The sequence below is a fragment of the Dama dama genome, chromosome 1, assembly GCF_033118175.1.
Source record: "Dama dama isolate Ldn47 chromosome 1, ASM3311817v1, whole genome shotgun sequence".
Taxonomy (NCBI): domain Eukaryota; kingdom Metazoa; phylum Chordata; class Mammalia; order Artiodactyla; family Cervidae; genus Dama; species Dama dama.
Window position 1 is genome coordinate 79357590 of NC_083681.1, and position 24909 is coordinate 79382498.

The 24909-nt window shown below is 37.4% G+C and overlaps 2 protein-coding genes across 2 annotated transcripts; one reads left to right on the forward strand and one right to left on the reverse strand.

The window, feature by feature from the left end:
- Positions 1–3286: 3286 nt before the first annotated feature.
- Positions 3287–4216, reverse strand: LOC133070211 (olfactory receptor 4C46-like). Its single transcript, XM_061162141.1, has one exon. The coding sequence runs from the start codon at positions 4214–4216 to the stop codon at positions 3287–3289; it is 930 nt and encodes a 309-aa protein (XP_061018124.1).
- Positions 4217–21423: 17207 nt separating this feature from the next.
- On the forward strand, positions 21424–22386 carry LOC133070269 (olfactory receptor 4A47-like). The gene has a single exon (XM_061162269.1). It carries the CDS (start codon positions 21424–21426, stop codon positions 22384–22386), a length of 963 nt encoding a protein of 320 aa, XP_061018252.1.
- Positions 22387–24909: the final 2523 nt, after the last annotated feature.

A 24909-nucleotide genomic window follows, 5' to 3' on the forward strand; every position in this document is an offset into this window, starting at 1 on the left:
GGAAAGTGTCCGTGGAAGTGTCAGTAAAAGCGGGAGGAAGCACCAGTGGGTGCCATCCCTCCTGCCTCCCACGATTATAACACACACAGTGTTGAAAGCTACAGAGCCAGAACAAGATGAAAAAGAAACATACTTAATCCAGAAAGAGATGTCTCTTTGAACACTTCTCCTGATCAAGCTTAACATCATGTCAGGTCAAGGCCAGCAAGAAATGCTTACAGGATCCATTTTCATTAATATGGAGTGGGCAATAATGGGTTTATGTGTAGCTCAGAGTCAATTAATTGATAACTGGCATAAGAATTTTATCCTTAATTCTTTGAACCCATTTTCTATACATTGACGCTCAAATATATGGTGTAATATGACCAAGCCTTAAGTTAAAGTCAGAACTGAGATATATACTGGGATATGACTCTTTATCCTACATACTTTTTGCTTATTATACAGCTTTAAGTAAGACTTCCATTTTTTGTTGGTAATAATTTTTGTTATTGTAAAACTTAAAAATAAGCAAGCATCTAATTTGTTGGAAGATTGTGTATAACTACATTTTTATAATTTCATATAATTTCACTATTGGTTATGCTCTGGTACCTCATGCTCTTCACTGAAGAACACAGGCAGAGATGAACAATCACTTGGAGGTGGTATAATAGAACGGATTTAAGCCTCTTTGTTATTTAAATTTTTAACTCTGAGTTTTCATGGCTCAGTAATATGCTGTTGCGTGGTTGTTTCCTCCCTAATTCCCGTCTGACTCTTCTGTGACCCCGTGGACTGCAGCCCTCCAGTCTCCTCTGTCCATGGGATTTCCCAGGCAAGAATACTGGAGTGGGTTGCCATGCCCTCCTCCTGGGGAATCTTCCCAACCCAAGGATGGAACCCACTCAGATTCTTTACCACTGAGCCATGCGGAAAGCCCTTCTATTTACCTAGGTCTTCTTTAACTTCTTTTAGTGATGTTTTCAGTTTTTAGTGTACAGTTTATCCACCACTTTGGTAAAATTTCTTCATAAGCATTTTATTCTTTCTGATAGTTCTGCCTACATAACTATTTAAATTTTTTTTTTAATTGTTAATTCCTAGTATATTAAAATATAGCTAGTTTTGCATTGATTCTAAGTTTTCTTGTGTGTGTGGATTATTTAGATTTTTTTCTACATAAGATAATGTCATTCGTTAGTATAGTTTTACTTCTTCCTTTCCAATTTGTATACATTTTATTTCTATTTCTAGTCTAATTTTTCTGATATTACTCTTCAGAAAAATATTAAATAGAAGTGATGAAAGTGAACATGTTCTGATTTTATGAGGTGAGCATTCAACCTTTCACCATTAAGTATGTCTTCATTATAGGAGAAACCTCAGCATATATTTGTTGCTGACATAGAGCATGTCAGCCTTCAGGAGCACTTTGTCCCAGGTCTTACTAAAAACTGTCATCTATCTGGTCCTGTAATTATTTTCAAAAGTCCATTCCACAATGTTATCCACCAAGTTTCTATTAAGTTCTCTTGTCTATAATTTGCAAATATTTCTTGGACTCTCTCTCTTCATTTTAGATGGGTTTCCCTAGATGCAGATCCTGAGATGGGATTTTATGGAAGAAGAAGGGATTTAATGAAGCTACTATGGTAGGAGAAGAAAAGATGTAGTCTAAACTAGGTTCTGAATTCAGCCTGTAGTCACAAGAGCTCTAGAGTATAATTTCATGGATCCTACACTCTGCGAAGGCAGGACCTAAATCTGTTTTTATTAGTCACTGAAGACCCAACAAATGTCCATGTGCCTGATTCATTATTTGAGCTCAAAAATATTTACCGATAAATGAATGAAGGACAGAAGAATAATGGAAAACATTTATTATGAAATTGCTTTGTATGTAGATATAGTCACAGATTAAAAAAAATTTAATAATGAAATGTTGCCAAAAGGTAAAGATTAACAGAGAAATATAATATGAATAGCTCATATATATATATAAGATAATGAAATCTTGCTGAGACAGGAAAAACATCAAGGTAAATTATTTGCTCATATTGCTGATAATTTCAGTTTTCCTTTCTTTCTTTCTCTCAAAAGGAAGAGTAAAAGAAATTGTGATTTCCCTAAACAGTTCACCTAGAATTCTCAGAATCTGAACTAAATAAAGTTAAATAAAAGGTAGGAAAAAATTCTCTCAAATACAGTGCCTTTTTTGCCTCTTTATTTCTTTCAGATTTTATTTTGCTTTCACCTTTTATTTATTCATTCAATGTTTATTACTAAACAGATATTGTGCTACTCTGAAGAAACTATCATAATATACCAGGCAAGTTCTTTATGGAATATGACTGCATATTTAATAGATAGAAATTCCTATCTGACATCAAGAGTTTCTTTTATTTGAGTCATCACACTTATGGATGGTTTTTCAACCTAAGACGGTGACGTGAACAATGGTAAGTGCTATGAAACCTACTAGGAAATTTTAAAAAAATCATGCAACCTCGATTCAACTATTATAAATGTTCAATGGACAATTTTATTATTAAATATATTTATGTTTAATTGGAGGATAATTGTTCTAATGTGTTCATCAAAACCCACTATTGTGTTGGGTTTTATAACAATAAAATAGTTACATGTTACAGCCAACAAATCACCATCAACTATAATATATGAGGTGAACAGTTGGCAATGAAAAGTTATTGGATTTTTAATTATAGTAGCAAAATGAAATGTACTATGCACAATGTGTCCAGCATAGTCTCTGTCTCAATAAAAGGTAGTTAGTAATTCTCTTCCCTTTCTATCATTTCTTGGCTATCTATGAAGGCAGTTACGATTTCGGTCAGGGAAATGGGTCTGATTCTGATTACTGACTCTTTGGTATATGTGCTTTGAAACCATCCCTTTTCCTTCAATTCCACCACTTGTAAAATTGGAATAATAGCAGCATTATAACAATCTCTTTGTGTTGTTAGAGAGATTACTGGTAAATACTAATCTACTTAGTACTTCTTTCATTTTATTAGATGAAAAAATCTATGAATCCACATACAAGGTTGAAACTAGTAAAAATAAACCTCAATTTGGTAGAATTTTCTAAAGATGGAAAGAATGGTTTTGATACATGTTTTTCTCTTTTTCTGAGAACTTATTTCTGTTCCCCTCAGTGCAGAATGTATAATTTGCAGTGAATAATTTACTTCTTTATTCTTTACATACTCCTTGTTGAAATCATCCAAAATACACTTTGACCTTTGTATCAGACGAATTAATGTTTGGCTCTAAAGCACATTTATAAGACACCTGAAGTAACTTTCCTACTACACAATTTCCTAATGGCATTTTCCATCTGGGCATTTCTCAAGGTATAGATTAAGGGATTTAACATGGGAGTTATCACAGTATAAAATACAGCAACTGCTTTATCAATAGGTAAGGTAGCTGCAGGCCTCATGTACACAAATATGCAGGGCACAAAGTATAAAATGACCACTGTGATGTGGGAGATGCAGGTGGAGAGGGCTTTTCGTCTTGCTTCCAAGCTGTAGGCCCTTAGGGAACGCAAGATGACCACATAGGAGACCAGCAGGAGAAGGAAGTTTAACAGACAGATGAAGCCACTGTTGGCAGCAATGAAGAGCCCGAGAGTGTGGGTATCAGTGCAGGCAAGACTGAGCAAAGGGTTCAGGTCACACATAAAGTGGTCTACGATATTAGGGCCACAGAAGGGTAAGCGGAAGATGAAGAGGACCTGTATGAATCCATGAAGAAAGCCTCCCGCCCATGACACTCCCACTAGCAGCCCACACACCCGCCAGTTCATGATGCTTGTATAGTGCAAGGGCTTGCAGATGGCCACGTAGCAGTCATAGGCCATCACAGTGAGCAGGATGACTTCAGCACCTCCAAAGAAATGTTCCCCAAAGATTTGGGTCATACATCCATTAAATAAGATGGTTTTCTTCTCATGGAGTGAATCTACAATCATCTTAGGGGCACACACAGAGGAGTAGCAGGCATCAATAAAGGAGAGATAGGCCAGGAAAAAGTACATGGGGGACCCCAAAGATGGGCTTGCAGTGATGGTGACCATGATAAGCACATTTCCTACCACAGTGGTGATGTAGATGACAAAGAACACAGCAAATACAATTTTCTGCATCTTTGGATTCTCTGTGAGCCCCAGTAGAACAAACTCTGTCACATTGTTCCTGTTCTCCATGTGTTTCATGAAATGGTTTATTCCTGACCTAAAAGTGAGAGAGTTAATTCTTAGGTAGGTTGATAAGGAGTCTGGAGCCCTCAAAGAGAAATGGTCCAGGGCTCTGGAGGAGGAGAAAGATATAAACATCTTTTTCTACATTGCTTTGTCTTAGTCACATAAAATGTTCTTTCTTAAACTGAGCTTTTATGAGAATAATCTTTAAAATTAACTTTCTTTAAGCCCATTTTTTTTCTTAAACTGAGTTTTCATGACAATAACTTTTAAAATGAACTTTCTTTAAGCCCAGAGCTAATGATTACACAACAAGACAACTCATCTTGCTCAAGGGTAGGTTTTTCATTAAGCTCTGTACTACTAATGATTATGTAACAACAATGGATCTTGCTCAAGGACATGTTTCTCCTTCTTAAGGGAACCTTCTGACTAATCTTGTTAAGACGTATGTTGTGGGAGTGGGTCTGGTAAGACCTTTCTATTGTCAGTTCTAATCTTTTGAATTTAAGATGTATGTTTTGGGAGCGGGTCTGGTAAAAGTATATAAGGCCTTGATAAGACTTGATAAGAGGCCCTCTCAGTCCCCCTTCTGATGTCTATGATAGAAGCTTTTCTCTGTCCTTTTCATTGTAATAAGACTTCTGCCACACAAAGGCTCTGAGTGATCAAGCGTGGTCCCTGATTCTGAAGCTAAACCTCTTCTTTGGAGATCACAAATCCATCATTCACTGTCCAAAGCTATCAAAAGGAAACATAATTTTAATTTATGCATTCTTAAGCTTATTAAACTTCTTCATTCTAATAAGTAATAAATACCCAGACTTTACCGAGTGTGAATTCTTTCTTGTTTTTGTTTTGTTTTTTTTTTTTTTAATGAAGAAACAATTCTGAGTTCTTAAGATTATTCCAATTACCTCCTAGGAGAAAATTCTTTTAATAATGTAGATGTGAGGAACTTCTGTAAACCCATGGGCCAGAGACTTTAATCATCTGAAATGGTTCAGAGTCTAACTTGAAGTCATGTATTTCCCAGATAATAGCAATTAAGTGTGAAAAGAGGTAAAGGATGGATGTAAAGCTTAGAAATTTTCTGTTTACTCTCTAAGAAATGGGGGACCATGGAAGGTCATTGAAAATATGAGTGGAAGGATGAAAGAAATCTGATGAAGAGAGAATCTTGGATGTTATTCTACTAAGATTTTGTGTGTCTTGGATGAAGTTGGCAGGTTTCAGTGAACAGGTGGAAGATGGAGAGAGAAACCACAGTAGCAAAGTACTTAGAATAGTTGAAACAGGAGTAACACTACAGTGTGCATCTGCTAAGTTGCTTCAGTCCTGTCCATCTCTTTGCGGCCCCATGGACTCTAGCCCACCAGGCTCCTCCCTCCATGGGATTTTCCAGGCAAGAACATTGGCGTAGGTTGCCATGCCCTCCTCCAGGGTTCTTCCCAACAGGTTGCTCTTGTTGTTTAGTTGCTAAGTCACGTCCGACTCTTTCGTGACCCCCATGGACTATAGCTGCTCCACACTCCTCTGTTCATGGGATTTTTCAGGCAAAAATACGGGAGCAGGTTTCTATTTCCTTCTCCATGGGGATCTTCCTGACCTAGGGATCAAACTCATGTCTGGATTCTTTACCACTGAGTCACCAGGAAAGCCCAAGAATGGGTACAAGAGCTAATTAAAAGTATTCATAACGCATGTTGACTAAACCTAATCACTTTGCAATAGGTATAGCATGTACATTCCAATGATTTTTTGCTATATTCATGGTATACTATCACATGCTTTCTTTTCCCAGCAATAACAATTTGCATGGTTGGTATTGTATCATTCATTTTGCACATGAGGAAACAATCTCATAGACTAATGTTAATAGTTTAACAAAAGTGCTAATATTAACTAAACTGCACATTGAGGGTGCTCTAAGTGTTATGCAGACATTTGGTTTTAATCCTTGATACAAACTTACAAGATGGTTACTATCATTATTTTTATGCTTATTTTACACATTAGGAAATAGAAGCATAGAGAAATTAAGGATTCTCTTCAAGGCCAAGCAGCTAAAAATTTAGGCAGAGCTAAGATTAGTTCAGATTATGCATCTTTATTTTTTGCTCCAAATTGTAATCCATGCTCTATACTGTCATGTTATAATAAACAATGGAGAACTAGTAACCTCCTTTTGAAATGACCATAATTATTATACTTTTGATTACTTTAATTCTACTTGAGAAGCAAATTTATGCTGATAAATTTCATCTACTCACACACACATACACACACTCACACACATACACACACACTCACACACACATTGATATCTCTGAGCTCCCAAGTAGTAAGGAAACTGAATAGTTTCATTGAATAGCCCTTTCATCTTGACTTCTTCCTCAGACCTAACTCTCCCTTCTCTGATACCACTTCAAAGAATAGGACCCCAGCTTTTTCTGCAAAATGTTGAGAAAGTCTATGCTGCTGGTTAAATGGTTTGGTTTGATAATCAGAAAAGACCCAGTTTGAATCCTGGTTCTTCCGATTGCAAATTCTTTCATCTGAAGTACATTTCTTTGGCATCTTACATTCTTGTTTTATCAGCTATAAAGTTAAATAATAATATCCACTTCATAGATCAATAGTTGAGTGATTATGTATGAACACACCCACCTGCTGTGGACACAAAAAGAACTTTTAGTTACTTTTGTGACTGTGTATACAGCTGTGGAGGATTAACATTTGGAGTAGTAATACAGAGAACTGTTTAACCTGCTTCAAGCTCCAGAAGAACTGCTACTAATTTTACTCTCAAAGAAACAACAGAGGCTGTTATTATCCATAGCGGGTTTCCCCAGAAAGGGTCTCCATATTTGTACTTGATGAGACTACTGGTGATTTATGCTACTGATATTTGTAATTTTCTCTTTCATGTATGTGAAGTATAATTAAATTTTGTTTTTATCCTCATTATTAGTCCTGATCATTAAAGAAGATATTTCATGGCCAAGCATGGTGCCTGCTGTCATAGAGCTGGGTTCCTCTTAACCTCTTCAAGTCTCAGAATTTTCAAGTGTCAAATTAAGTTAATATTTATGAATATCTTTTGAAAAGTTGAAATGTGGATAAAATAATCTTTTACTATATTGGAAAAGTGTTGAAAAATAATGAGTTATACATGTGAAGTAACAAATTAAAATAAGCATCAGCATTATTGCAAAACTTAGCTTAGCTTTTCACATGATCTTAGTGATCTTTGAATGTGTTCAGGAGCAGTTCCGTGTTCAAACTAACTTATAGCAAGTAACTTTCAGTATAAAAGGTGCAACACTTGAGAAGAGCTTGTTAACTCTGAAATGAACAGTTGTTAAGAAATTTTATACAGTGAACATGTATAAGTTCTTAGTATATCAATTATATCTCATAAAACCTGTTTTAAAAGATAAAAGGTTCTTAGAAGTCTAAATCTTTCCATCTAGCTTCTAAAGCCTCAAACGGTCTTCACAGAAAACTTGCTTTCTGATTTTGAATTGAGAATGGGTTCATTGGAAATACTATGGAGAACTGATTTTGAATAAATGTCAGTGGTTCTGTAGCACAAGAAACAGAGTGTAAAGGAAGCATATTCAAATGGTTCATTCTGCGCATGATGAATCTTGTTCTAGAAAGGTGAACAGCAAGACAAATCACTTCCACCTTGCTCTTGTATACTCATAGATATTCAAAGAGGCTTTGATAAGGTCCAGCGACCATGTCTTATAGATGCTGCTTTCTCTCCTAGGAATTAATTATCTCATTTGATGGAAAGGCTCTGTTTAGAAGCAAGTATTCTGGAACGACAGTGTGGAGAAACACTCACTGTAAAGTGGGGAATAGTTTTTCCTTCGTGTGTGCATGGGAGTTCAGTTGTGTTCAACTGTGATCCCATGAAGTCTGCCAGGCTTATCTGTCTATGGAATTTTCCAGATGAGATTACATGAGTGGGTTGCCATTTCCTTCTCCAGGGGGTCTTCCTGACCCAGGGATCAAACCCACATCTCTTGTGTCTCCTGCATTCGCAGGCGGGTTCTTTACGAGCTGAGCCAGTGGAGAAGCTCAGTATTCCCTTCACCTGGAACCTAAATCTGTGAGAGTCCCTCTTTTCTATCAGCACCTGGATTGTTAAGAAAGCTGAATGTCTTGTCAATAGCAAAGTGGCATAATTCCTGTGTGTGACATGTGATGTAGAATCCCCGTTGACTCCTGTCATAGGAGAGTTTGTATTTTCTTATCAATTATTAAAACTTTTTTGGAAACCATTATTGATTGCTTGAGAGCTAGATCACTGGAGACACACAATTAATGACAGCCTTTTGAAAGTTCTTGAGTCTAAAAGCTGTTTTTCTTTCTCCCTTCCACCTCCTCCTCCAGATTTATTGATGTATCACAGACAAATAAAATTTTGTTTTTAAGGTGTATAACAGCATTTAGATATAAGTATACGGTGTGAAATAATCACCACAATCAAGCTATTAACATATTTATCAATCATGTTGTTACCATTTTTTGTGGTGATAACATGATCCATCCTCTTAGAAATTCTGAGTGTACAATGCAATATTGTTAACTATAATCACATCACTGTATAGCATACTTCCAGAAATTATTCATCCTTACATAACTGAAATTTGTTTCCCCTTTTTCAATCTCTGCTCATTTCTCCCTCCCTGGCATTCTACTCTTTGCGTCTATAGGTTTGACTATTTAAGATTCCATATATAAGTAATGGAGCTTCCCAGATGCTGTTAGTGATAAAGAACCCACCTGCCAATGCAGGTGACATGAGAGACAGGGGTTTGATCCCTGGGTAAGGAAGATGCCCTGAAGGAAGTCATGACAACCCACTCCAGGATTCTTGCTTGGAGAATCCCATGGACAGAGGAGCCTGGCAGGCTACATTCCATAAGGTTGCAAAGAGTTGGACACAACTGAAGTGACTTAGCAGTCACACACACATATAAGTAATATCATGTAGCATTTCCCTTGTCTACATGGCTTACTGTACTTACCATAATGTTCTCCAGATTCATTTCATGCTCTTGCAAATGAAGTTTCCTTTTAAGGAAAAAACTATAATATTCTATTATATATATGTGCTTCGTATCCTGGAGAAGGAAATGGCAACCCACTCCAGTATTCTTGCCTGAGAAATCCTATGGACAGAAGAGCCTAGTGGGCTACAGTCCATGAGGTCACAAAAGAGCTGACACATCATAGCAATTAAACACACACACCCGCCACATGATCTACCCATATATCTGACATATGTATTATTTCCGTATTCCAGTTATTGTGTATGAGCATGAGTCCAGATATCTCTTCAGCATAATTGATTTTAATTCCTTTGCGTATATACCCAGAAGTGAAAGTGCTGAATTAGATGTAGTTCTAGTTTTGATTTTTGGAGAAATCTCCATTCTATGTTCTATAATTGCTTTCTCAGTTTACAAGGGTTTCCTTTTTTTCACATATTTACCAACAGTTGTTATTTTTGTGTTTTTTATAATTACCATATAACTGTGACACCTCATTGCTGTTTTGATTTGCATTTTCCTGATAACTAGTGACATTTAACACTTTTTCATTTACCTATTGGCCATTATAAGTATTATTTTGAGAAATTTCCTATGCCCATTTTAAAATTAGGTTAATTGTTTTTTCACTATTGATTTATGCAACTTCCTTATGTATACGGGATATTAACCCAGTATCAGACATGTGGCTGTGGCTGCAAATATTTTCTCAATTCACTGGTTGCCTTTTTATTCCAGATGCTTCCTTTGCTGTGCAGGTTTTTTTTTTTTTTTTTTAATGCAGCCCCACTTTTCTACTTTTACTTTTGGTGTCATATTTAAAAAATCATTACCTAGACCAATGTCAAGATTTTCTCTGTGTTGTCTTCAAGTAGTTTTTGTTTGTTTGTTTCCTGTCTCGTATTTAAGTCTAATCCATCTTGAGTTTTATTTTTTGTATACTCTGAGATAAGGATCTGATTTTCTTCTTCTGCATGTGATTATCCAGAGTACACAAGCCATTACTGAAGGAACCATTCTTTTTCTGGACACCCTTGTGCAAGTTCAGTTGACTATGTATGTGGATGGCTTATTCCTGATTTAGAAATCAGGAATTGGTTGGTCTACAGTTCTATTCTTCTTGCTCAAGGTAACTTGGGATATATATATATATATATATATATATATATATATGTGTGTGTGTGTGTGTGTGTGACCTGTATGAGTTTTTGTGCAAATGTTGTTGTTCACTTCTCAGAGGGCTGTTTAAGTAGCCACAAAACCACCCAGAAGGCTCCATCTTACAGTACTTTTCTTTCTTTGTATGTATGAGTTTGTCAGTGTGAAATATTAGCAGTAAAAATGAGAACATAAATCTAAACACAAGAGAGTTCCAATTGTTCTACATTCTTTTCATTTGAAGTTATTTTCCTTTGGATCTTGGTATTTTATTGTGGTTTTAATTTCTTGCTTCTCTGTTGCTAATTTTGTAGAGCACTGTTTTTCATGCTCTTATTTAGCATTTATATATTTTCTTTTGTGATATTGCTGTTCATGTCCTTTGCACATTTAAAAATAGTTTTAAAATTATATAATACACATATAAAATGTATACATATATATATCAGTTCAGTTCAGTTGCTCAGTTGTGTCCAACTTTTTGCGGCACTATAAACCGCAGGATGCCAGGCCTCCCTACCATCACCAGCTCCCGGAGTCCACCCAAACCCATGTCCATTGAGTCACTGATGCCATCCAACCATCTCATCCTCTGTCATTCCCTTCTCCTCCAGCCCTCAACCTTTCCCAGGATCAGGGTCTTTTCTAATGAGTCAGCTCTTCGCATCAGGTGGCCAAAGTATTGGAGTTTCAGTTTCAACATCAGTCCTTCCAATGAACGCCCAGGACCAATCTCCTTTAGGATGGACTGGTTGGATCTCCTTGCAGTACAAGGAACTCTCAAGAGTCTTCTCCAACACCACAGTTCAAAAGCATAAATTCTTCAGTGCTCAGCTTTCTTTATAGTCCAATTCTCACATCCGTACCTAACCATTGGAAAAACCACAGCCTTGACTAGATGGACCTTTGTGGACAAAGTAATGTCTCTGCTTTTTAATTTGCTATCTAGGTTGGTCATAACTTTCCTTCCAAGGATTAAGCATCTTTTAATTTCATGGCTGTAATCACCATCTACAGTGATTTTGGAGCCCAGAAAAATAAAGTCAGCCACTGTTTCCCCATCTATTTGCCATGAAGTGATGGGACCAGATGCCATGATCTTAGTTTTCTGAATGTTGAGCTTTAAGCCAACTTTTTCACTCTCTACTTTCACTTTCATCAAGAGGCTCTTTAGTTCTTCTTCATTTTCTGCCATAAAGGTGGTGTCATCTGCATATCTGAAGTTACTGATATTTCTCCCAGCAATCTTGATTCCAGCTTCTGCTTCATCCAGCTCAGCATTTCTCATGATGTACTCTGCATAGAAGTTAAATAAGCAGGGTGACAATATACAGCCTTGACATACTCCTTTTCCTATTTGGAACCAGTCTGTTGTTCCATGTCCAGTTCTAACTGTTGCTTCCTGACCTTCATACAGGTTTCTCAAGAGTCAAGTCAGTTGGTCTGGTATTCCCATCTCCTTCAGAATTTTCCACAGTTTATTGTGATCCACACAGTCGAAGGCTTTGGCGTAGTCAATAAAGCAGAAATAGATGTTTTTCTCGAACTCTCTTGCCTTTTCAATGATCCAGCAGATATTGGCAATTTGATCTCTGGTTTCTCTGCCTTTTCTAAAGCCAGCTTGAACATCTGGAAGTTCATGGTTCATGTATTGCTGAAGCCTGGCTTGGAGAATTTTGAGCACTAATTTACTAGCGTGTGAGATGAGTGCAATTGTGCTTTTGAGCACATTTGTTTGAGCATTTTTTGGCATTGTCTTTCTTTGGGATTGGAATGAAAACTGACATTTTCCAGTCCTGTGGCCACTGCTGAGTTTTCCAAATTTGCTGGCATATTGAGTGCAGCACTTTCACAGCATCATCTTTTTGGATTTGAAATAGCTCAACTGGAATTCCATCACCTCCACTAGCTTTGTTTGTAGTGATGCTTCCTAAGGCCCACTTGACTTCGCATTCCAGGATGTCTGGCTCTAGGTGAGTGATCACACCATCGTGATTATCTGGGTCATGAAGATCTTTTTTATGCAGTTCTTCTGTGTATTCTTGCCACCTCTTCTTAATATCTTCTTCTGTTAGGTCCATACCATTTCTGTCCTTTATTGTGCCCATCTTTGCAAGAAATGTTCCCTTGGTATTTCTAATTTTCTTGAAGAGATCTCTAGGCTTTCCCATTCTATTGTTTTCCTCTATTTCTTTGCCTTCATAAGAAGTATTCATGTACAGTTGGAATGATTTATTCTTTGAAAGCTTAGTAAAATGACCTGTAAAACCAAACCACCTATCCATCCTTTTCAGTGTTTCCTAGTGTTCTTCCCCAGAGTAGTCATAAGTCTGTTTCTTAAGACTATTCAAGCATTTTTACAAAAAAGGTATATTTATCTATGTTTATGTGTACAAATGTCTGCAATAAATATTTACATTTTATTATTAAACACAGTAAGGATCTTTCCATAACAGTCTATATATATCTCATTCTCAGTTATTCTTATAATATGTGATTTTCCCTTATAAGATTCCTGAATTCGTGTATCCAGTACTTTTCATGTCATTTCCAATCTTTTCCTGTGATGTGTAATTCTGTGATAAATATGTAACTTCTTGATTATGTGTTCTTAGAAATGTTAGTTTCCAGAAGTAGAGATTTTGGGTCACAGGGAATATATGTTTAAAATGTTGATATTCACAGTTATTTTCAAAATGATTCATGAGGTTATACCTACACTTCTGCCCACAGTCTGAGAATATCCTGTTTACCTTCTTAACAACCAGTGATCAGTTTTTGGGGATGCGACAATATGGTTCATTCATTAAAGAATTTATAATTCATTTGTGTACTTTAATTGAAATTCTTTAAATATAATTGATTTAAGCATCTTTCACATGTTTAAAAATGCTAAAGGATCTTCTCTAGACAGGAAACACAGAAAGGTTGTATAAATGTGAACCCAAAACAACAAAGTAAATGGCAATGGGACCATACCTCTCAATAATTACCTTAAATGTAAATGGGTTGAATGCCCCAACCAAAAGACAAAGACTGGCTGAATGGATACAAAAACAAGACCCCTATATATGCTGTCTACAAGAGACCCACCTCAAAACAAGGGACACATACAGAGTAAAAGTGAAGGGCTGTATTTATTTTTAAATTGTCTATTAATATTTTTGATTATTTTCTTTGTCATACTTCTATGAGCAATTATATACTAAGGAAATAATCTTTTCAAAAATCATTATGTATGTACTTAATTTTCTGACCTGTTATTTGATTTTGAATTTGTTTTGCTATGTAGATATTTTTGGTTATATACTTGGTCAGATTTATGAATACTTTATGTGTTTTTTGTTTCATCATTAAAAGTTTTGCTCATTTCTCTCTAAATATAATATTATTCCTTATTTTTTAGATATTAATATTTTAGCACTTTTGTGGTTTTATATTTTATATGAAATGTTTTATCCATCAGATATTTATTTTGATTATAAGGAGTTAAGAATTGTATTTTATTGTTTTCTAAATGAACATTTTTAGTAGTTGCATAATTATCTTTCACCATTGATTTGAAATCCTAACTATATTGTGTTCTAAAGTTCCACATCTATGTGGATGCAATTCTGGACTTTATTTTGTTCCACTGATTTTTTTCAGTCATGTACTATTTAATGCATGATACAACAATTCTTCTATAGAACATTTGGAAATCCAATAAGCCCAGAACTCCTTCATTACTCTTCTTTTTCAGAATTATGTCTGTTCCTGCATATGTATGTTGTCAAATTAAATTTATAATAAAGGGCCAGTCAAAAAAATTCTGTGTCAATTTTTGACTTACAAAGAATAATTTAGGAAGGGTTCATACCTTTAGAGATTTGAGAACGCCTGTCCATGAAGAGGGTAGGTGTTTTCATTGTCTTTTTTATCCTCTTTGTTAGAGCTTTACATATTCTGTGTTTTTTAATCCCTTACAGATAGCTGCTGTTCTTACTGCCTGATCTCTTAAATGTTAGCTGACATTATTACTGTAAGAAAACCCATCTCTTTGAGGAAATCCATGACTTAAAACTTTGCTGACCATCAGTTGACGTGGCTGAGATCATTCTACTGATGGGCCTGGCCTATGACTACTATGTATCCATCTGTACTACCTCACCATCTAAGTTTATAGAGGTATGGCCATATCTGGGAGTTACCTAGATTAAAAGATTTATTCATGCAACGCTGTGGATCTTTACAGTCTGGCTGCCGTTTTTTGGTCCCAGGGACATAGAATTCATGTGTATCATGAACTCTGTCGAAAGTTGTTTACCTGAATACTTATACACTTTATTGCTGCCAGCTGAGAGTTTATCTGCCTGTTAAACTGAATGCCTTTTGATGACTCTTGTGTTGTGGTCCTACACACTGTGAAAGCTCACAGCTTGAATGGCAGGTGCAAAGCCCCCTCCATCTGAGTCTCTCACATCTCTCTGGTTATTTTATTCTTTGTGCCCTGCATATTTGCATATCTGCCTCAGACTATGACCTTTTCTATCAATGAAGCCACGTCTATATTTTATACTAACTCTTACCTTATATTCTTTATCCTACACCCGCAGAAATGCAGAGGTAAAGACTGCTGTGAAGAAGTTCCGAGTCAAAAGATGACTTCAGAGGGGAAGTAATGAAAACGGCATAAAATAATTTTAACTTTTTATCATGTAAGTGTTAGGGTTATTTTGTGTTGTTTTCATAATTTCCCCTCGGAAGTCATCTTTTGATTCAGAACTACCTCACAGTATTGTTTACCTTTGCATTTCTGAGGGTACAGAATAAAGAGTTGGATTTCCCTGGTGGTCTAGTGGCTAAGACTTGCGCTCCCAATGCAGGGTGCTGGGTTCAATTCCTGGTCAGGATACTAAATCCCACATACAGCAACTAAGAGTTCCCACACTGCAACTAAATATAGACCCTACATGCCACAACTAATACCTGGTGCAGTCAAATAAATAAATATATTTTTAAACTTTTTATTTTATATTGGAGTATAGCTGATCAATGATGTTGGACCGCAAAGGGACTCAGCCATGCATACACATGTATCCATTGTCCCCCAAACTTCCCTCCCATCCAGGGTGCCACGTAACAGTGAGCAGAGATCCCCGTGCTCTACAGTAAAATAAGTGAACTCTATATTTACAGAAATGGTGAAGAATTAAAGATAATATCTGTTTTTAGGACCAAGGGAACACTATTTGTCAGAGGTATACTGATGCTGACATTCGGAAATCTGAAGAGAGGCCCTAATAGGAACACATCATTACAAAAATATTCATTTTAGATATATTTATCACCCATTTCTTGGTCACATGTTGGAGTACTGTCAGAACCAGTTTGGTTTCTTGTTAAAATGCAGCTGTTCACTGCCCATGAAATTTCAAAACAAAAGAAAGCATTTGGGGAAAATAGGAATCCTAGAGTATTTATTTTCCAGTTTCTCTTTCCACAACTTTCTAATATGCTGACTCATCTTTTCTGATTCTCTATTTTTTTCTATACCTTCCTGAAAAATAAAAAAATGTTTGCCATCTATTATTATTGTATTATTAAAATAAAAATTCACTGCTATTATAATCTTAACTATGTTGTGTTGGTCAGTCACTAAGTTGGATCTGACTTTTTGCGACCCCATGGACTGTAGCACCCCAGGTTTCTCTGTTCTTCACTATCTCCTGGAGTTTGCTCAAATTCATGTCCACTGAGTCTGTGATACCATTCAACCATCTCATCCTCTGTTGCTCCCTTCTCTGCCTGCCCTCAACCTTTCCCAGTATTAGGGTATTTTCCAAAGGGTTGACTTTTTTGCCAAAGAGTTGGCTCTTTGCATTAGGTGGCCAAAGTATTGCAGCTTTAGTGTCAGTCCTTCCAATGAAAGTTCAAGGTTGATTTTCTTTAGGATTGACTGGTTTAATCTCCTCACAGTCAAAGAGACTCTCAAGAGTCTTCTCCAACACCAGCATATATATGTGCATGTTTATATATATATGGATGCATGTATATATACACTTATATATACAGGCTTCCCATGTGGCTCAGTGCTTCCGTGGTGGCTCAGATGGTAAAGAATCTGCCTGCAGTGCAGGAGACCTGGGCTCGATCCTTGGGCTAGGAAGATCCCCTGGAAAAGGGAGGGGTACCCACTCCAGTCTTCTGGCCTGGAGAATTCCACGGACAGAGGAGCCTGGTGGGCTATATGGTCCATGAGGTCACAAAGAGTTGGACATGGCTGAGGGACTAACACAGGTGGCATAGTGGTAAAGAATCTGCCTGCCAATACAGGAGACGTGGGTTCTATCTCTGAGTCTGGAAGATCCCCTGAGAAGGAGAAGGAAACAGAAACCCACTCAAGTGTTCTTGCCTGGAAAATCCCACGGACAGAGGAGGCTGGTGGGCTGCAGTCCCTGGGGTTGCAAAAGAGTTGGACAGTATTTAACATCTAAAACAAAACAATTTAGTATTTAGTATATGCAAATAAATGGCTTAAAGATCTCTAGAAGGACTTGGGCCATAGATTCTAATCTGAGTGAAAATGAACAACTTGCAGAAGCACATCTGGACTGGACAGGGATGCGTAGGGAGATGCCATCCTATTGATGCCAATCATGCTATCACTGGCTAAACTGCAAAAGTGCCACCACTCTCTTGACCTCAGAATCAATATGATTCTCAGAATTGCTTAGCCCAGATAACTAGTATCCACCCAAAGCCTTGCACAAATGCTCCTGTTTGTCAGATTCTAAGTCAAATATTTTCATCCAGTTTGCAGGAGGACCGGGGAATGTAGCTCTCTGGATTTTAGGTAGGGAAAATGGGTTTACACTTTGGAAACTAACAATTTATGCATGTTGCCCTGAAGAGAGTTTTGGGTAATCACACACTCCCAGTGTTCACTACAGTTGGGGATGGGGTCTCATAAAATGGGCTTCATTTATCTCATAGAAAGTTGTTCTTTCCTAGAAAAATTCAAACGTTTGTGTCTCTACCTTACAGACGGAAAGAAAAGCAGAAACAGAGGACCAAAAGGAATCTAGAGAAAAAATTTAGACTACTATAGTCATTTCTTCTTTCTTTCTTTCTTTCTTTTTTTTTTAACTGAATTCCTGCTTTGTTGTTGTTCAGCCGTGTCAGACTCTTTGCGACCCCATGGACTGTAGCACACCACGCTTCCGTGTCCTTCACCGTTTCCTGGAGCTTGCTCAGACTCATGTCCTCTGTAGTAACTGTGTCTGGGCTTCCCAGGTGGCGCTAGTGGTAAAGAACCTGCCTGCCAGTGCAGGAGATATGCGGGACACGGGTTTGCTCCATGGGTGGGGAAGGTCCCCTGGGGAAGGGAATGGCTACCGACTCCAGTAATCTTGCCTGGGAAACCCCATAGACAGGGAAGCCTGGTGGGTTCCATGGGGTTACAAAGAATCAGACACCACAGAGGGACTAACACTTTAGTCTTCACTTCAGAAGCACAAATGGGTAGAATAGTTCTTTATGTGTATATCCTGGCACTATGGTACTGTAGCATAGCATTTGGTAGCACTTCTCAAGAGGCTCTGCCTCCTTAATTTTTCAGATATTTATGAGATGGATGCTTTCCTTAACTAAAAGATTGCTTATCTTACTTTGCACGTGTGCTTAGTCACTCAGCTGTATCTGACTCTTTGCGACCCCATGTACTGGAGCTCACCAGACTTGTCTGTCCATGGAATTCTTCAGGCAATAATGCTGGAGTGGGTAGCTATTCTCTTCTCCAGGGAATCTTTCTGACCCAGGGATTGGACCCAGGTCTCTTGCATTGCAGGCAGATTTTTACTGTCTGAGCCACGAGGGAAGATCACTCTAATTTTAAAGAAACATTAAGCTAAATCCAAATTCCTAACCAAGATCTGTGCAGTTCTTCAGGGTTCTTGTCCTGTCTCTCTCTTCAGCCTCAGTCTGTTCTGTCTGCTCCTTCCCTATTTCACTTCAGGCACAATGACATTTCAGGGTCTTCAACTCTCCAGGTTGCTTTCAACATCGGCGCTTAGGACATGTAACACTGTTATTGTAATTGCTTCTCATCTGTTGGATTCCAGCTAAAATTATTACCCTTTCTAAAGACCTTTTATTATTGTCTGCTGTACTCTCTCCCTCTTACTTTCTGTCACAGTTCCCTGTGTTTTGTTTTATTAGCATGGATCACAGATCATCATTATCTTATTGTGTGTGTACAAAGTCACTTCAGTCGTGTCTGACTGTTTGTGACCCTATGGACGTAGCCCGTCAGGCTCCTCTAGCTGTTGGATTCTCCAGGCAAGAATACTGGAGTGGGTTGCCATTTCCTTCTCCAGGGGATCTTCCCGACCCAGGGATCGAATCCAGGTCTCTTAAGTCTCCTGCATTGGCAGGTGGGTTCTTTACCACTAGCACCACCTGGGAAGTTGTTCAGTTTTTAAATGACTGGCTGTATTATATACAAGGTGAATGCAGTAGCACTTTTGTCCTGATTTTTTCCCCTCTTTACTGATGCTTCATTCTCTGGCTCACAGTATAAAACCTGCCACAAAGTAGGCCCTCAATAAAACTTAAAAAAAAATAGATTGGATAAATAATGCTATTGCGTCTAAACTGGAGATAAAATTTTATCATACCCAGCCCCACACTTACAGGCAGAAAACATTAAGAATTAGATAAAAAGAAAGAAAATCTTCCTATGGGTAAATGGGGAAATAAGTGATAAATTCGTTTGTCTTGCAGCAAAATGAGAGGGCTAATATTTTATTCTCTACTGGCAAAAGTTCCATAATGGTTCTGAAGCTATGTTTTTCTCCTTGTTACATCTTCTTGACCCCAGTTATGTCATTGGTCTAACAGTATCTTTATAAAGAGATGTTCTGTTAAGATTTGGTGGAAAATCACATGGAATATAATTAAGCAAGAGTCTGTCTTGGATAGGAGAAGGCAATGGCAACCCACTCCAGTGTTCTTGCCTGGAGAATCCCAGGGGTGGCAGAGCCTGCTGGGCTGCCGTCTATGGGGTTGCACAGAGTCGGATACGACAAGCGACTTAGCAGCAGCAATCTTGGATACACTCCAAATTCATGACTTGATATATCTGATTAGAAGGTATAAGATCCCATGATCTTTGCCTCTGTCAGGGGGATGATGCTATCCTCTTTAGAACTATTATACCTTTTTCAGGAGTTGCAATAACTATTTCAATAATGAGCTCTCAAAATCTCAGTAGTTTCTTTTGCTATACTAACACAATAGAAAGAGGTAGGGGAAAAAAGCTGCATAGTATTTTACTTTTATTTTTATTTATTGAAGTTACTGGAAAACAGTTTAGTTACTAGAGCAACTTCCTTTTCAAAATAGTTGTTAACTTATATGACATAGATTTCTCTGCTGTTTTAATTACCTTAAGCTGGAAAAAGTATTTTTTCTGTTTGTAATATGGAATTTTGGGGGAATTTTTAAAAAAACATTTCTACAAGGTGAGTAATAACAATTTTCTGAAATATTTAGAAAATTCAATGAAGTAAAGGGGCTGACATAGTAATGTGAAATCAAATATATTTTTAGGAATAATGCAGGTTTTTGTCCTTGGTGTTCACACTGGATTGAAGACATTTCTATGTCTTTACGAGATAGTTGAAAAGGCTCCTTGCTAACTGTGAACAGGAATCCAAAAGGTAAATTTATAACAGTTAATAGTAGATGCTGGATTTTTCAGTTGTGTAGATTTATTTACTATGTAGGAAATTGCAAACTTGGATTTATAAGAATTGAACATTTAGAAACCTTTTCCTGAAATCACAAGATTTTTGAAGTGAGCTAGTTTAAAATTCAATTTCTCTCACTGAAAAATGTATGATTTTAGAAAATTAAATATTATAAGCCTGTTTCTTTAAAAAATGAAGTTAACAATATTTCTTACAGTGAAGACTAAATTTTATACATTAAATGTGATTTTATAAGTGCACAGAGTACATGCACTTATACATATACATATGGAGACATAAAACATCAGTGTAAGCATGGAGATTTGTTTATCCCTAAGTCATATCCAAATCTTTGCCACCCCATGGACTGTAGCCCACCAGGCTCTTCTGTCCGTTGGATTTCCCAGGCAAGAATACTGGGGTGGGTTGCCCTTTCCTTCTCCAAGGGATCTTCCCAACCCAGGAGTTGAACCCCTGTCTCCTGCTTGGATGGAGATTCTTTATCACTGAGCCATCTGAGAAGTCCAAGCAGAGATAACATCTAACATGTAGTTTGGCATAAAAATGATAGATATTCTTACAATGTTAATATTTCCTTTTATTAAACTATTCTCTACCACAAAATGAGATGGAGAACATTTAGGAAGGAATAGGTTAATTGTGGAATATTGAAAATGTATTTAATACATTTAATAAATATGATTAAAATTTATTTTAATAAATATTAAATTGATATGTTTGGATATGTCAATTAGATAGTTGCATACACATATTTATTCCTAAATTTGTTCTCCCCACTTTGAATGTGTAAGTTACCTTAAATGATTCTTTACTTAAATATTTCACTTTTGTGATTTTATACTTGGTTCATCTTTTCATGGAACTCCCTATTTATCCACTCTTATTATTTCACTTTTCCTATAAAACTCAGTTGAAGTATTGTTTTCTTTGAGAAACCTTCCCAGATCCAGAGTTGATTATACACATTCTGGAAATGTTAACCCTTATCCATATGAACCTATTTATAGTGACACTTATAAAATTGGTTGTTATGGTCTGACCCCTCATCATACATCTAATCACTGAGAATAGGGAAACATTCTTATTTGACTTTATGATCCTAATGTCAGGTTTAACACATTGGGTGAATAAAGTACATTAAGCTTATAATCCATGTAAAGGTGTTTTTAATTTTTTGATTTGATTCATAGGTAAACTGTTCCTCATATGTGAAGTCAGCACCTGTAAGGAATAGATGGAAGCAAGAAGCAATGTGACTCACTTTGTCCTCCTGGGCCTCACTCAGAATCCTAAGGAGCAGAAAGTCCTTTTTGTTATGTTCTTGTTCTTCTACATCTTGACCATGTTAGGCAACATGCTTATTGTGGTGACTGTAACGTTTAGTAAGATCCTGAATTCGCCGATGTACTTTTTTCTTGCTAGTTTATCATTTATGGATGTCATTTATTCCTCATCTATTTCTCCCAAACTGATTTCAAGCTTGTTCTTAGGGAAAAATACCATATCCTTCCAATCCTGTATGACCCAGCTGTTTACAGAGCACTTTTTTGGTGGATCAGAGGTCTTCCTTCTGCTGGTGATGGCCTATGACCGCTATGTGGCCATCTGTAAGCCCTTGCATTATCTGGTGATCATGAGGCAATGGGTGTGTGTCGCGTTGCTGGTGCTGTCCTGGGTTGGAGGGTTTCTGCACTCAATTATTCAGCTTAGCACTATTTTCGGGCTCCCGTTCTGTGGCCCCAATATCATTGATCATTTTTTCTGTGACATGTACCCTCTATTGAAACTGGTGTGTACTGACACCTACATCACTGGCCTCTTAGTAGCAGCAAATGGAGGCCTGATCTGCACTCTTGTGTTTCTGCTCTTGCTCGTCTCCTACGGAGTCATCCTGCACTCTCTGAAGAACCTGAGTCAGGAAGGGAGGCGGAAAGCCCTCCAGACCTGTGGTTCCCACATCACTGTGGTTGTCTGCTTCTTTGTCCCCTGCATTTTCATGTATGTGAGACCTGCTAAGACCTTCCCCATTGACAAATCTTTAAGTGTGTTTTATACAGTCATAACCCCCATGCTGAACCCATTAATCTACACTCTGAGAAACTCAGAGATGACAAATGCCATGAATAAGCTTTGGAGAAGGAACATGGTATTTTATGGTAAAAAAAGTGTATCATCCACCATGAAGGGGGTCATTTGACATCAGAGACCACTTCCTTGGAATTCAGTAGCTTTCTCAAATCTGATGCTGGTTTCTTTTTCTTCTAGGAATTTATAATTATAATATAAAAAGTTGTACTATAACTATGCAACTGTGCTGTTAATAACATGGATAGTTCCTCTCCATGGTAGAATGCAAGGTCTGTAATATTTTCCTTATCACTGTACCTAAAAGATGTAAGAAAGGTTGAAGGAGCCAATATCATGTAACAGATTAGTGAAGGAAATTTTATACAGTTACACTGATTTTTAATCAATTTATGCATTTTTTTCTGTTTTAATTTTTTCCAGACAGTATTTATTTTTAGTTAGATTCTTGTCTTTTAAGTTATTCTTTTTATTATTCTATTTAAAGTATTTAATGCTATATACTCAGTGTTCTTTATAAAATTTCAGTGTCATTATACACAAAACTTTTCATGTAACTCTAATTTTTTTTGAACAGCTGAAGTGAAATAGATAATAATAATTAGTAAAAATTCAAACCATACAAAATGGGAGAAAGTGTAGAATACATTTCCTGTTTATCTTTCAATATATTTTCTAGTCCACTTCTGCAGGGGCACTCTATTTCTTAAGATCCATCTGGTAATAATCTATGTAAAAGCAATTGTATTTAAATACATGTATTTTTTTTTTCCGTGTAGATAAACTTTGCTTTTGTAGGAACATCTGTGAAGTATTTTCCTAGCAGTCCATTTAGAGCTCAACCTTAATTTTTCTCGTACTACATCATACTCCTTTATAGAGACAGACTGAAATTAATGTTTCCGTTCTTTTTCATGTTGTTCCTAAATGTTTTCTATGAAAAGTGATTTTGCAATGAAAATATATTTTTGAATGTGTGCAAGTATGAGCTTCTGGAAGTGAAGTTGTTGATGTATGTGTTGTGTTTGAATCAATGCTCAGGTGATACATGCATTTAAAATATTAATGGTCATAGCTATTGCCATCTTTGAAGTTGTACAAACAGCTACACTCCTGTTCACAGTTTGTGCGAATATTTTTGTCCACATTCTCAAAATCAACCCTGATAAATACTGATGGCATATGATAATCAGATTAAATTTGTTTTAAATTTGGCTTTATAATTTACCACAAATCCTTTTGATATGGGTTTGGACATCTTTTCACTTGTTTGATATAATTTGTATTTTTTCCCTAGAATTGTCTGTTAATCTCTTTTATCTATTCATTTAATTGTTGATCCTTTCCGTGCTGATTTTTAGGAAATAATTGTCTAATAAAGAAATGACGCTTTTTGCTATCATACACAAATGGATATCTTTCTGGCTAGTCACCAAACAAGGTGTCCTGGAGCTGGTGTCGTTTTGCTGGTTGGCAGAATGGTCAGGCCAGGGTGTCCTGGGTGGTGCTGGCCTGCTGGTGAGTGGGCTGGGATAGACTGGGCTGGCATCAGGGCCACAGTCTGGTGGGTGGGGCTTTGGCCCAGTGGGCCCTGGGGCTGATGCTTGCCCACTGGTGGGTGAGACCAGTTCCTGGGGCTAGGGCTAGCCCACTGGTGGTGGAGCCGAGTCCCAGGGTCCCTGGCTGCAGGGCCAGGGGCCCGAGAACTTGGGTTGTCTGAGTGGTTGCAGGTCCCAGAGGGTTCTGGGCTGCTGTCCTTGTTACTACCCAGGGTTCTTGACCTCCTTAATCAATAGAAATTGATTAGAGATCAGACAAGAAATTCAGGCAAGGCTTTATTGGGGCCCCCGCTGCAGCAGGGGGTAGAAGGACAAACGACTCCCTAGGTGGTATCGTGTGCAGGGGCATGCACAGTACGCTGCTTTTCTCCAGACTCTCTGCCTTTTGCTCCAGGCTCTTCAAAAGCGGTGTGTGTTCATGCCAAGTCTCTTCAGTCTAGTCCAACTCTTTGCGGCCCTGTGGACAGTTGCCCACCAGACTCTTCTGTCCATGGGATTCTCCAGGCAAGAATACTGAAGTGGGTTGCCATGCCCTCCGCCAGGGGATCTTCCCAGCCCAGAAACTGAACCCATGTCTCCCGAGTCTCCTGCATTTCAGGCAGATTCTTTACCACTGAGCCACCGGGAACCTCCTATTACCTTAGTTCTTAAACTTATTTTAAAAATTGTGGTCAAATATGCATAACAAAATTTTAGATTTTAACCACATTAAAGTAGCATTAATTCACCCTGTTATGCAAAAAAACAATACCACTGTCTATCATTGGCAGAACATTTCCAGCTTCCCAAACTGAAATTCCACAGCTGTTAAATAAAGTTTCCCACTTCCACTCAGTGAGCCCCAGGCAATCACCATTCTACTTTCTGTGAACTTGATTAAGTGCCTCATGTAAAGTGGAATCATTTATTCATTTATTTAGATTGCCTTTTTTTCACTCAGTGTAATATCCTTTCCCGATCAAATGCTGTTGGCACCCTTGTTGAAAATTATCTAAGCACTTACAAAAGGTTTATTTCTAGACTCTCTTAATTCCATTAGTTTGTTGTCTGTCTTTATTCCAAAACTGGCGCTGTGA